Source organism: Nyctereutes procyonoides, unplaced genomic scaffold (assembly GCF_905146905.1).
Source record: "Nyctereutes procyonoides isolate TBG_1078 unplaced genomic scaffold, NYPRO_anot_genome, whole genome shotgun sequence".
Taxonomy (NCBI): domain Eukaryota; kingdom Metazoa; phylum Chordata; class Mammalia; order Carnivora; family Canidae; genus Nyctereutes; species Nyctereutes procyonoides.
In genome coordinates, this window is record NW_026575051.1 from 23729796 (window position 1) to 23744253 (window position 14458).

At 35.2% G+C, this 14458-nt stretch overlaps 1 protein-coding gene across 1 annotated transcript in view; it reads right to left on the reverse strand.

Annotated features, from left to right (window-relative positions):
* DST (dystonin) overlaps positions 1-14458 on the reverse strand; it is a 483034-nt gene that overhangs the window by 23737 nt on the left and 444839 nt on the right. The window contains exons 80-87 of the mRNA XM_055329608.1: positions 12123-12320; positions 11397-11525; positions 9889-10056; positions 8883-9038; positions 8469-8675; positions 5811-5930; positions 2931-3100; positions 1274-1433 (exon numbers count right to left, since the gene is read on the reverse strand). Of these exons, the coding sequence (XP_055185583.1) occupies positions 1274-1433; positions 2931-3100; positions 5811-5930; positions 8469-8675; positions 8883-9038; positions 9889-10056; positions 11397-11525; positions 12123-12320 (1308 nt within the window). The remainder of the gene's footprint in view (positions 1-1273; positions 1434-2930; positions 3101-5810; positions 5931-8468; positions 8676-8882; positions 9039-9888; positions 10057-11396; positions 11526-12122; positions 12321-14458) is intronic.

Sequence of the window (14458 nt, forward strand, 5' to 3'; positions counted from 1 at the left end):
TCTGAGGAGGCTTTCCAGTGAACTTAAACTTACTTCTTCCTGGGCCTTCCAATTGTATTACTAATGCTGAATGATTAACTCATTCTTGATGACCTTTAATATATAAAAAACCTGGCAAGTGCAGAAGGCAGTAAATATTTAGACAGTGAGTTTATACAAATGGCATTTATGTAAAAAGTAACATTACACTATTCATTATTCATTGAATGAATGCCAAGGAATAAAAAAGTCTATATTAATCATGCACAAAACATTTGTTTCAATAGAGCCAAAGCAACAAAACTCAAAATTTTAAATTTTTGTAGGCCCGATCACTGTCCTTCATTTATTCTTTGATTTTTTGGATAATATTCAAATGTAACAAACTCTCTTTTATAGGTGTAATCAGAAAGCAGAACCAGAGAAGTGGAAACAAATATGCAAAAAGGCCAACTATTTAAAAAGGAACAGGTAAGGTCGAAATAGCATAACTAGGAACATTTTAAAATGAAATAAATTTTCTGAATTCAAAAATAACAGGAGAAATAAAATATGAATTCAAGTTCAGTGCTGTAAGATATTTGCATATAAAGACTACTCTGATACAACCACCCTCGTTATTCTGTGCCTCAGGTTGTCTTCAAGTTTCTTTAAGTTATAATACCACATTTTACCATAATTTGGGACCTTGAGCTCAACATCAGCTAGATATCTTGAGTATTTCCTTCGATTGGCACAAAAATTTTAAATACTGCAAGGAAAACACTCTTCTTAAAGTAATAATCAAATCCCTCAAATCCTTGCTGATAATCTTATAAATTGCTATAGTTCTAGGGGCAAGTTGAAACAGTTTTTAAAAATAGAGAAGCAGCTTTATCTTGACCCCCACAGATCATGTCACAAATCCATACACTTATGCAGTGACAAAGTTCCAGATCACTGACTGAGTAGTTTTAAATTATATTACATACTTATTTATACAAATAACAAAAGACCATAAAACATTATTCAAACATGTTTTAAAACTCCAGTGAATGAAATCACCCTCTAAGTTCTAACAAGTTTTAGATCTGGAAATCAAAAAACAGTATCTCATTGATAACTAAACTAATTTTCCTGTATCACTTTTAAAGCTGGCTTCCTGATTCTGCTCAAACGTACACAAATATTGATATTAAAGACGGTTATGTAGTATGATACATAGCCTCTAGATTTTAAAAGGCTAAGGGGTTATAGTTTCCTCTAAATTCAGCATAATCAAATGAGATCAATAAAATGTCCCAGAAAATAATACCTTGTGATTATCGATCAGGTTCATCACTAAATCAATATCTCCATGGACAGGTTGGTCTTCTGCCAGCTGAGGTTCAACTCTATACAGCCAATCAATGAGGGCCTGCAAGGCATCTGTGAATTGTCCAGAAAATAACAGGGCTTCCTCCAATTTGTTTTGTCTGGGGGGAAAAGGTGGAAAAATCAATTTGAGCAACAAAAAAGCCACCCTATATATCCCAACATCTAAAATCCACTTATGGAGCTTGAGCAGTACTCCAAGAAAAAAAAAAACAAAAAACAATATACTGGTATCCAGTGCTGTTTCTTCACTTTCCTTAGAAAATAACACAACTTTTCTCAAATTTTCTTTTTCATTCCTTAAATCACATCTGCTCTTGGAAAATTCCCTGTCATTACCTCTAGAATTCAGTGACCTTTCAATTTCTTCATAAAAAAATATGTCTTAAAATTTTTTTATATTATCATAAGTAAGCTTGACTTTTTTGAGTGTACAGTTCTATGAACTGTAACACATGTATAGATTCATGTAACCTTCATCATAATCAAGAAACAGAATAGTTCCATCATCCCCCAAATCTCCCATATTTTGTTTGTAGTCACATCCTGCCCCATCTCCAACCTCTGGCATTCACATGTCTGTTTGCCATGCAATCATTTATAGGACATTGTAAAAAGCACATAACCTTTTAAAATGGAAGGTTTTAAGGATTTTTAAAAAGTAACACCAAAATTTCTATATTCTTTCTGTATATTCTATAGATAATACTCTAATTTTCTATTGATTTTATTATTAGAATAAAATATTCTATTTAATCTTAATACTGACAAAAGTAATCAGACCAAGGATCTATGAATTATTTGAAAACATTTCTAAGATATTTGAACTCTTCTACTAGGATTGTACTTTCTAAATACTTAAAAGATTCTGGGGCAGCCTGGGTGGCTCAGTGGTTTAAGCGCCTGCCTTTGGCCCAGGGCGTGATCCTGGGGTCCTGGGATCGAGTCCCATGTCAGGCTCCCTGCATGGAGCCTGTTTCTCCCTGTACCTGTGTCTCTGCCTCTCTCTCTCTCTCTATCATGAATAAATAAATAAAATCTTTAAAAATAAATAAATACTTAAAGATTTTGCAATTCGTTTTCGGCCTTCATGGTTCTTATAATGAGAAAGAAGACTGGAAAGGAGTGGATGGAAGTTGGAAGGGAATACCGGGCCACACTGGTAGGACCTTGCCACACCATACCATGTTAAGGAGCCTGTGTTTTGGTTCACACTCAATATTAACTTCTTGATAGGTATGAGGCAGGGCAATGACAACATCCCATTCATATTTAAAAAAGATCGCCCTCCTGGTTATGTGGAAGTTGGATTAAGGAAGACAGGAGCAGACTTGGGGAGACCTGTCAGAAGTCAGGTATGAGATGACTGGCTTGGAGAACAATATCACTTTTGAGTGAATCAAGTAATTAAAAATAAATAATAATGAACAACAAAGACTTCTCGGTGCAGGCACTATGTAGGGAGGATATTACAGATGACCAGAAGTTCCCAGGCAAAGGAGGTATTTAAGGTTCCTAGAATGTTCCCACAAAGCATCACTACTGTACACTCGAAAGAAGCCTACAAAGTAATCAGACTGCCTTAAAGAACGTCTTACCTTTCCACAGACTTTCCACAGATAGTATCCCATTTGTCTCTGAGTTCACTCAGCATGTCATCCAGTTTCAGGTTGTCATCAGCCAGAGAGGTTTTCTCCTTCAGAGAACGTCCAGTTCTGTTGGTGGTGTCATAGACAGAATGCTTGGCTCCAAGTGATTTCTGAAACTCCTATATAATTTAACAAGAAAATAGTGTGGATTTCTACTTAGGACTAATAAACAGGTAAGAGACAATACAAGAGGCATCCCTAATAAATGGAGTCTTAATAGAGGAAGACATCAGCAAATAATCAAGTCAGGTGGTGTAGTATGGTACTCTATACAGGAATGCACCAGAGTGGAAAAGAATCTATTTTTCAAACTGAGGAATTAATTTTTCTCAGAAGCCAGGTGTCTTTGAGAGTACTTATTGTTATAAAGACAATAATTTCAAAGCAAAACAAAATCTTGAATATTTTGTAGCTATTAACCACAAAGAGTATACTAGTTATAATAAAATGAAATTGCTATTGAAAGCCCCAAGAGTTTGGAGAGGAAACTCAATGAGTAACTAAAGGTCCTATGTGGACACAGAGTAACTCATAATCTGCAATTTACTACAGTTTTGCTTATTGGTCAAACAGATCTGTTGTCACACATCTGAGATGCTCACAATGCTGTTACTATAATTTTATCTGCAAGCCAGGATGAGGGACAAAGGTGAGCCATATTTCGAGATTCCTATGTTCTGACCTATTGCTCAGTCTGTTTATACCCCTTGGCAAGCCTATCACCCTCCCCTCCTCCTCACCTCTAAGATGCCTTATAAAAGTCTCATAAGATTTGCAGACTACTTTTCAAGTATCAAACAGCCATATTGCTAATGTGACATCTATACTTTGCCATTTTTACATTGTTAATTTGCATGCTTGTGCATGTAAATTTGTATGTATGGGACGGCTGGATTATATTCTATCTACACAACTCAGCCACAAGCTTTTGTAGAGCAGAGACATTGTCTTTTCATGCCTCTCATGATCATCTTACAGTTTGCATGTGTTTGTAAGTATGTAATAGCAAGAAGGAGACAGCTGCTCCTGAATATACAATCCCAGGGATGGGAAGGAAGGAAAGTCAACCAAATGGGTATCTTACAAGCTCATAATATATGACAGAAAAACTAACACAGTGATTCTAAATCCTAGTAGCCCATTTGAATCACCCTAGACAATAAAATGCTACTCAAATATATAATTTTCCAAAATAACCTCAGTTATAATTACCTAATGAGTTCTTACTGCCTTTAAAAGCTGGACGCTCTAAGTGTCTTAATATGACTAAGATATTTATTTTGTCTTATAATAGGAAGCCACTTCATCTGGGAATTTCTTTTTTAATCTGGGAATTTTTTAACAATAAACACCATTACAGGAGCACATGACCTCTATAGTTTGTTTTCTGTAATTATTTTTTCTTGTTATTCAATAACAGAATGTTAGTTTTACAACCATCATCTTGACAGATTTTCTTCAAAAGAGCAGATACATAAAAAATGTTATAGCTGAATACAGATTAAAACCTTTTAAAAACAGAAAAATACCCAAAAGATGAACAGAAAAGACTTTTAAAATTGGCTTAATGTAACTTATATCCTTATCTCAGACAAATGCTGACTTTGGCAACAAGTCTCACTAGGAAAAATAGAGAATCTACCAGGGTTCTTCACATATTCTTATTTCTAAGGTTCTCCAACTTAAATACACAATATACTTTCATAAGACTACATGACATGATATCTATGTTCAAGTGCAAATAAGCCTTCTATTTTGAGAAGGAGGCTCTCATTTTTCCATCAGAGGTGTGAGGGAAGGAAGGTGCTGCTCACTGTCACTGTACTGTTAGTACTGAATGTGGCAGCCCATGGGCAGAGGGTGCCAGCAGACAAGCCACTCACAAGTTTTCCTCTAGTCAAAAAAACAGGTGCACAGTGTTTCTTTTGGCCACTTGAGGATCATGACTTCCTGAGGTTAGTCTGAACTACCCATGGAAGCAATCAACTTGTACGAAGATGATGGCTAGAATTTTCTGATAATGATAAACCCTACATCACTCTAATTTTTTCCAGATTTTATAAAATTATCATGTTTCAAGCAATAATATATATATATATATATATATATATATATATATATATATATATATATATATAGATGCTTACAACAATAAAACTGTTTCTGCAGGACCTTTTACCCATATACTCACTCTGAGGGCCCATAATCTCTTTATAACCAGAATGACAGACCCAAATCCAAAAGGCTGAGGAGGATGAGGGGATTGTTCTTTGAATGTCATGTGGTATGAATATAAAAGGTAAAAAATATAAAATAATATGTTTCTACACCTTCCAGTCTACACAAGGAAGCCACTATGTGTCTTTGAGGGTAAGGATGGAATTCCATATACCACACATAAACATTAAATACCAGTTTGTGTAGAAGCAACCAATTTTCTCCACTAAACTGTTTGTATGGCAAAATTTGCATTACTTTTTGTTATAAAGCTAGCTTCTCCATAGCATTTGGTCTATGAAAGAAATTACAAGACAAGACAGTGAAAAACTGAAATGCTAACTCTGAACTCCTATAAATCTTTTATGTTATAAATTATAGAATACTTCCGGTTTTAATTTTGTATTTTTTCTTTTAACAATTAGCCCTAGAATTGTAGTGGAATGGTCAGCAGAGAGTAAAGATACTACTGCCACCAATGCAAAGGGAAATCAGTTTTAAATTTAATGGAGGTCCATTTTTTCTAGTGATGAATCAGTATAGCACCAAGTAAGAATTTAAAAGTGAATTTTGAGATACAGAATGACCTATATACTTTTCTTGTTGACCCACCTTATGCTGTGCAAGTTGTGTTTTTATCTTGTCTGGATCGTTGGCGATTTCCAGTTCAGAGTCCAAAGATTTTTCTGATTCCTCTAGCCATTCCATAAGTTTACTCCAAGCTTCATGGAACTGTAAAAGAAATGCACATCTCTGTCTAGAAAATTTTCTGGTATGTTCGCTATATTTTAATTCTAGCATATTTTAATAGAAATTAATGTTAATGAACATGTTTAAAATTATTAATTTAAATTTCTCCTAAAAAAGAAGAATGTAGTAAGTAGTAGCTCCATAGGATCACAAATGTCTTCGTAACCCCTGGCTTCTGTGGTCATGCCCCCACGGTCACTTTGTAGTTAACTCATTCAAACACATAAACTTTAACAGAAACAGAAATGAACCTAGAAACAGGGAATACCAGAGAAAAATTCCTTCCCTTTCCTTTTGCCGAGTTACTAATGTAAACTGTCAAGAGAATTTTATTTGCTGTCATTGACAGATCTGAGTTTATTTCTTTTTTTTTTTTTCCTGAGTTTATTTCTAAAGTGTTTCATTCCCATGTTAAGGAAAAGAACAAAAAGGGAGAGATGAAGGATAAAATTTATAAACTGGTCTTAAAAAGTAACAAGAACAACAACAAAAAAGGCCATAGCATTCCTCTTTAATTCAAAGGGAGTTCAATATCTTTATTGCTGCTATCAAAATCCTCAAATTAATGCCTGTGCCTCACTTACTGGTTCTATATGTAAGAGCGCCCATGGGATGTGATTTATAACAAAGTATAATTCTCTTTGGCATCTATGACCTTGTGATATTCTGGTGCTATGTATACTTGATTTCAGCCACAGTCTCTTTTCTGTTTATCACAGAGAACTAACAGGTACTATTTTTGGATACTAAATTGTGAAATTGGTTATAAATTATTTCTCATAATAAACTTAAGTGAACAGATACATAACAAAAAACCGAAGTAATCAAAATAAAATCTGTTTTATATCAAAGCACATGAATAATGAAATAACAAAAAGACACTTAGCAGTAAGCACAAGAGCACGGGATCACAAAGCTGGCAGGGCCCGATGAGATCATCTCATCGCAAACCTGTTCTCTGGATACATCCTTCCCACAAGTCCAATTAATCTAAATATGAAAATACAGAGGCCAGAAGAGGCATAGAAACTGCCAAAGTGAGAGAACTATGATCCACATTTGAACCCTAAACTAAGATAGTACAATGATAAGAAATAAAGAAATAGTCACAGTGTTTGGCAGTCCTACTATAAATACTGTAGGCTATACAACAGATGGCAAGTTTAATGACACAAATGCATAGGTCCTAAGACTGGTCCTGCTTTAAAAACTATTTTTAAGTCACATAAATAAAAGAAATGCTATATTTTTGTACCACAAAGCAGTAGAAAATCCTTACATATTAAACAAAATGAAAAAATAAAATACACAACATGGAGAAATACTTTTATAAATTAAATACTCATAACCCAAGCAATTCCCACACTACAGAGGACATTGCTACATTGGTAGAGAGAAGAATGTCAGGCTTATTGTTAATATTGTCTTAAAAAAACATTAAGAGACTGATTCTATTCACACTCAGTGATAACAATGAACACATCATACATCCCACTCAAAAAGAAAGAATACAGCATGTAATCCTACAACAATGCAATTTGTCATTTCTAAAGCTTTTAACAAATTTATGCTGAGAACTTTGAACAATGAAACATGTGACTCCCCATGACATCTTTTAGCCTGGCTCCCCAAAAGAATGGAGTCCAAAGCCAGTTATAGAAAAATGCAACTAAATGGGGCAAAAAGAATCATTAGAAAATTCAGCCTCAACATTGCACTGAGTTTCCAGTAAGATTCTAAGATACATGCCAACCAAGGCGGGTGCATCTCTCTCTTCCCTGGAGTACAGAGACACGTAACTTTACTTCTCTGTGTTTAGTCTAAGAATGGAATAGGAATAATAGGTGAAGAGAGTAAGGGGCATTCCTTGTGAGATTCGTGACATTCTATAATTGAAAGAACAAGATAAAAAACAGCCCTAAAAGGTTCAAACAATTAATTTAAAAGCAGGGTGGAGCTGTATCAAAACACTAGAGAAGAAAGCAGAGCCTGTCAACAAGTGCAGATTCAGAGAGGTGAGGAGTACCCAGCAACTCAGACACAGAATCAGCCCTTTCAAGAAGCTGCCTGGAGGGTCAAGTGTCTGCCTCTCACTCCTGAGAGTCTGTGGACCAAACCTGGCTTAGGAACTAAACACAAGATAGCGATATAATAAAGAATGATGACTTACTCTGGCTATGAGAGTAGAGGTTGCAAGGGCAAAGGGAAAAATAAACAAATGTATTAACAAAAAATCTGAGTCTCTTTCTGGACCTTAATGATAACAGTTACTCCACAAAGCCAAGCTATAATCAGACTTTTCAAGATTAGTCCCCAGGACTGGAAGGTGCTGCCAGGGCAAAAAGTGAAGTCACCATAGAATCTTAGGCCACAGCCCATTTAGGAAATAAATACCTTGACCTTGTGCCATGATTGTTACAGCTAATTCAGCCTGTAATAAAAGTACTTTAACAGCATAATGTATATTGCAACACCTAGAAATGATTTTTTGCCAAGTTCAGAGAGTTTTAAAAGGTTTACCTGCTTGGCTCTCTTCCTTGCATCATCCAAAGATCTTCCTCTTTCTACTAACCGTTGAACTACCTTTTCCCATCGACTCTGTACACTGATCAACAGATTCTTAATTAGGACAACATCTTGTTTCTGACTGAAATATTTCAGGTGGGTTCCAGTTTTGTCCAGCTCTATTATCTGCTCACGGTGAGAATTTACTTCATTTGCAAAGACCTTTCCCAAAGAAAAAAAAGGGGTGGGATTAGAAACAAATGAAAAACTGTTCTATCTTAAAAATGCTTCTAGTGCCATAAACTGAAACCATTTTAAAGGACAAAACAAAGTTTTCAAACTACCAAATTCATGCTTCTGACATTAACACAGTCTGTTGTCTAAAAAGGTCTGAAATGAGAATGCTAATCCATCTGAGTTACAACATACCTTGTGTTCATCAATTTGAAACAAAACTGTGTCCAAGATAAGACTTGGCCGAGAAGCTACATTGAGGGTCTGTTCAGCCTGGGTTAACCAATTGATGAAGTCTTGGAGAGAATTGTGGAACTCCATTGCCAAGTTGAGGGCCTCTTCCAGTTTAGTCTGCGAAGACAGATTATTTAGTATCTGATGATATTTAATTTCCCTCCCTCCCTCTGTGCCTCCCACCCCAGTTTAACCACACTCTGGGAGATTTCTTTCCCATCCACACTTTATTTATACCTAATCTGTATTTCTGTATTACCTAAACAGTTGATGAATGTAATGGGCCTTCACTAAAATACTGGCAAACCGAACTTCTTTAAATATAGTGAAAAGATCTCACTGCAGCTAAAAAGAAAAATCTAATATAAACTAAAATTGTGATTTTGGGGCATTTAACGACAGAACACAATTACTAAACAGAAATCTGTAGAAAGAAAACTTGACTTTCACATGATTAATTTTGGGGGTCAAAATACTATGAACTATATATACATTATGTTCTGTCACTGAGGGCACACAATCTAGTATTCCTAGCCTATCATTTTTCTTATAGCATTAAACAGTGATAATTTTAATTCCTTTTCATGGACTTTTGTTATGGAAGTGCTTATTATATACACAATCATCTCACTCTCTTGACCTCCCTCTTTCCCTCCCCACTACACACATAAATAACTGTGATTAGAATTATTTAACAATCCAGAATCCGAGTGGTTCACCAATTTAAAGATATACCTAGTAACACTAGATCTATGATCTGTTTGAATAGACTGCTTTAACTGTTCTCCTGTGTTAAAAGAGAATACTATTTTCAACCAACCCCCTGAAATCTCCAAATGTATACAGAGAAAATTTAAACACAGATCATTAAAAGTTCCACTGATAATTCTACTCAGAGATAAAGTAAATCCCATGAAATAAAACAATGAAAGCGTTCATTCTATGACATTTTAATTAAAGCATATACCTTCCTTTCATTGAGTTTGGTTTCCACCGATTCCCATTTTTCTTTCAAGTTGTTTAAGTCTTGGTCAATTGTCTCTGCAGATTTGGGGCATCTTGCAAGCATCTGCTGGCCTTTCTGCATCAGACTTTTATATATTTCTTCTTTAACATCAAAGGCAGCACAGATTTCCTAAATTGAGATACCCCCCGAGTTATATCATTTTAAATAAGAGAATAAAATCCAAGAGGTTCTTTTCCAGGTCATCAATCCCAAGCCTCTGATCATATATTCACCTGTATCCAACATACAGAATAGCCCTGAGACATTCACATTTTTCACTCTATATTGAAACAACACCTAAACCTATAGACATACTCTGTTCTGCCAGAAATTTCAGCAATGGTGCTATCATTATTAGTCCTTTCCAGCATGCTAAAGTTTGCGAAGTAATATTTTAAATGTTATCAAGAAAGTTATTCACTGTACTGTAACCAATCAGGTCTGTGACTCTGAGCAAGTAATTTAACTTCTCTGGGCCTCAATTTCCTTCTCTGTAAAATGGGTTTTCTAAGTCTCTCCTCAAATTGTGAAACAATGGCTGTGGTAATTTTTGGTATGATTCATCCCTATGCTCAGAAGACAAGCAATGAATAGAAACTAAAGACTAAATTGTAAGACCCTTGAAGCTGATTATTCAGATTTTGGAATCACAAAAAACAAACTTGTGGTACTACAAATATTACTCTCCTTTATAACATTTTTGAAGCTTTCAATTGGAATGCAGTATGTTTTTTCTACAGAAAATATTAAAAAATTATGAAGACAAATTAAAAGTTTAATATCAATTAAAAAAGGTACATTCATGCAAAAACTTAAGACCAGCTCTATTTCATTGGTTCAACTATAATGTGGGTCAAATTACAGATCCCACTGAAAATTATATTCTGTGTCTAACATCTGTAGTAACACATTTCAATAATTTTTAAAACTGAGGAATAATTCATAAAGTTCACCATTTTAAAATGTAAAATTTAGTGTTTTTTAGTGTATTCACAAAGATGTGCAACCATTAGTATAAACTCCAGAACATTTTATGCTCTCAAAACTTTGTAATTTCTTTAACCCTAAAAAAAAAAAAAAACAAAAAACTTTCTAAACATTGTTATAAGATCATCCACCAAAAGCCTTTAATCCTAAAGTAAAACTTTTAAATATAGCGAAATCTTAGGAAACTGTAATATTCCAAGTTTTCTAGTTTCCTTCATTTCTAACACAACCACATCAAAAGAGCACTACTGGGCAGCGCAGGTGGCGCAGATACTGACACACTAATCTTTGAAATAAAGAGTAGGTTCTGACTTGAAAATTTTAATCGATAAATGGCGTTTCTAGCACTTACACATAAATATTTCTACTGTAAAACCGTATATCCTTTAAACCTTCTCCCACAATTTATTTATCACCAGGGCCCACACAAAATGGTCAGTGTCTTAATCGGAGGCTAGAGCTGTTGGAAATAATATACTTACCATGTGGGCATTAAGCTGCTCCCTGGCTGTTTCCGGTAAACCTCCCAAAGGTTTGGATGCTAAGAGATGACGCTCTGTGTCAGTTAGCCACTGCTGCAAATCCTCAATCTCACCATGGAACCCTTTGGCCTGGAGTGATAAAGAGTTTTAAGTTTGGGCCATAAACACATTGTCACTTTCGAGCAGAAAACAAGGTTTAAACAATCCCCGCCTGCTAAGCTTCTCTATGCATTCTTAAGAACAGGCAGGTGCAAATGGATTTGCCTGCCTTTCCTCATCATGAGAGCTCTGGCAGATAAGACTATTACACTAAGAACCAGAGGGCTGCCTTCTCATCTGCTCTGTTCTTTATCCCACTTATTTTTACTCTCTCCTTGAGATATAAAAATTAAATAAGGGTCTGCAAACCAATGAAAGGATTCCATGCTATTTTTTTTTTTAAATTTACTTCTTTTAGAGAGAGAGATACAGAAAGAGAGACAGACAGAGAGAAAGAGCACAGGGGTGTGGGAGGGGCAAAGAGAGAGGGAGAAAGAATCTCAAGCAGACTCCCAACTGAATGCGAAGCCTGATAACTGGCCTCAATCCGATGACCCTGAGATCATGACCTGAGCAGAAACCAAGAGTTGGGCGCTTAACCAACTGAGCCACCCAGGCACCCCAGAATTCCATGCTATTTTGGTCTTACAGGCCAATGAAAGTTTGAGAATTTATTTTCTTATTCACCTGGCGCAAGGCACCATCCAGCTGCTGCTTCCTTTGTTCTGTTTTTTCCAAAACATTTTGCCAGCGTTGATTTAAAACCTCTAGCTTGTTCTGAAGGTTGCTTGCTTCTTCTCCTGCACTTGATTCAATTAGATCATTTCCTGCTTTATTAACGGCTTCCACTGTAGACTGATGAGCTAATACATCATTTTGAAGCACCTGAAAGTATTAAGATAACACTGTGTTTACTAGCTCATAACCTGTTAACATCACTTTTAACACGTCTTTTATTCGCTGAGTATAAGACTTCCTGAAGCAAAAACATCATATGCATAGAATTTTAGTACAAGAATGTGTTAAAATGTTGGACTTCTTTTCTCTTAACTTTGCAGCTTTCCTGGATATACCTTTAGTCTACCAACAGCCCCTGAAATGATTATATAAGAACATTTTGTTAGTTCTTCCCATTAGAATAATCTTGAAATTAAAGACATTAAATATCTGGGGATTATAATTAAAAGGTTCCAAAAGTTTTCATTTGATTCAAACTCATTTTAATGGAATTTAATTTTCATGTCTTCAGTAAACAATTTTTTTTTAGAAAACAATTTTTAAAAAGGAGTGATCTTTATAAAAAGCATGTACTTTGATAGGTTAACAGTACTAATTAATCACTTTCCGAGATAAGAGTTAAATCTTCTTGTGGTCAAAATTTAAAGGTAATTCTATAAAATTCATTCTTCTAAATGGTTTAAGTCCTACCACATAAGGCAGAGCCTAAGAACCAGAAGAGAAAATAGGAGAGAGATAGAAACATTCCTCCCTTCTTCCAGCAACTATCCTGGTGATTTTAAGTCCTTTAACTTCTGACCTTTAAGAAATGGAAGAAGGGAGGAGGAGATTTCTAACTGCTCAAAGATACATAAACAGAAATAAAAGATCCCTAACTCATGCTCTGCCTAAATAACTGGATCAGAGTGTGTCATGTTCTCACCTTTACTGTATTCTATAAAATTCCTATCATTGACATATGTTGCTTTTAAGGATAACTGCTAAGTTTATGAAAATGTAAACACTATATAAACTTACACTACAAGAATAAATATTTTTTTATGCAGAGTCAGTCTGACTAGTCATTATTGCTCTTACAGAGGTGTAAGACAGACATTAAATAATAAAAAATACTAATGATACAAAATAAGCCCTAATTGCCTCATCAGGTATCATTAGGCAATGACTATATAGGCAGAACCAGGTAAAAAAGGGAGAGAAAAATTTTTAAAAAGACTTTTTTAATAAAGAGAGAGAGAGCGAGTGAGCGTGCACACTTGTGTGAGCAGGGGGAGGAGCAGAGTGACAAACAGACTCCCCAGAAGACCCTGAGATCGTGACCTGAGCCGAAACCAAGAGTCAACACTTAACTGAGTGAGCCCCCCAGGCGCTCCAAGTGGGAGAGAAATTGAAAAGTACAGTACAATTACTATAGGGAAAAGTATGAAAAAAGAGAAAATAAAGCAAGAATACTAAAAAACTGTTTATCATGATAGTAAAGTACCAAGAACCTACCTTTCATTTCAATATGATAATAAATATGTAAAATTATTAAACATTTTCTAGAACCTAACCTTAGATAAGATGCCGCATTAATGTGAATGCTAAATAAAGTTCTATGAAAGACAGTTGACTGTCAGGATAATCTCTATGAGTATAACTCATTATTCATTAACCCCATTGACTTAAGAAATAGAGAATTTTCTTTTCATTTTTTTTCTCTGTGAAAAATTTATTTATCTCATTTTTCCTGGCCAAGTCAATGGCTTCAGTCATTTGCACAAAGATTCTAACAAATGGGTTTCAGGATTTATTCTTCTAGGCAAATGAACTTTATCGTAATAAGCTAGAGCTCTGCTCTCAACCCCTGTGAGGTCTGCTCTGATGACCTAGGTATCATCCAAACCCAGAAGACGCCTCCCCCTGGCAGTTTGGGACCTGCTGTGATCAGCTCCATGCTTTCCTCCTCCCTAAACTCTTCAGGCTGTACAGAGATAGGGAATTTTCTATCAGGAACTGTCAACCAAACGTCACAAAGATGACAACAATATAAAGTTGTTTTGCATGTACCTCAAGATCAAAATTTTTCATTTTAAGCTTTAAATCAAGTGCAGGACATATTAAAACCCTTTTAAACATAGTAAATACTGTTAAAGACTAACTCAGAAAGAAAAGGACTAAGAAACAGAAAGCCAGTGAGAAGTAAGAGACACAGAGACTAAAGAACAAACACCCACATAGCAAGAGATATCTAGGAAAAATAAAGATGTTAGATATGCCAGACAAGCAGCAGGTGAGACACACAG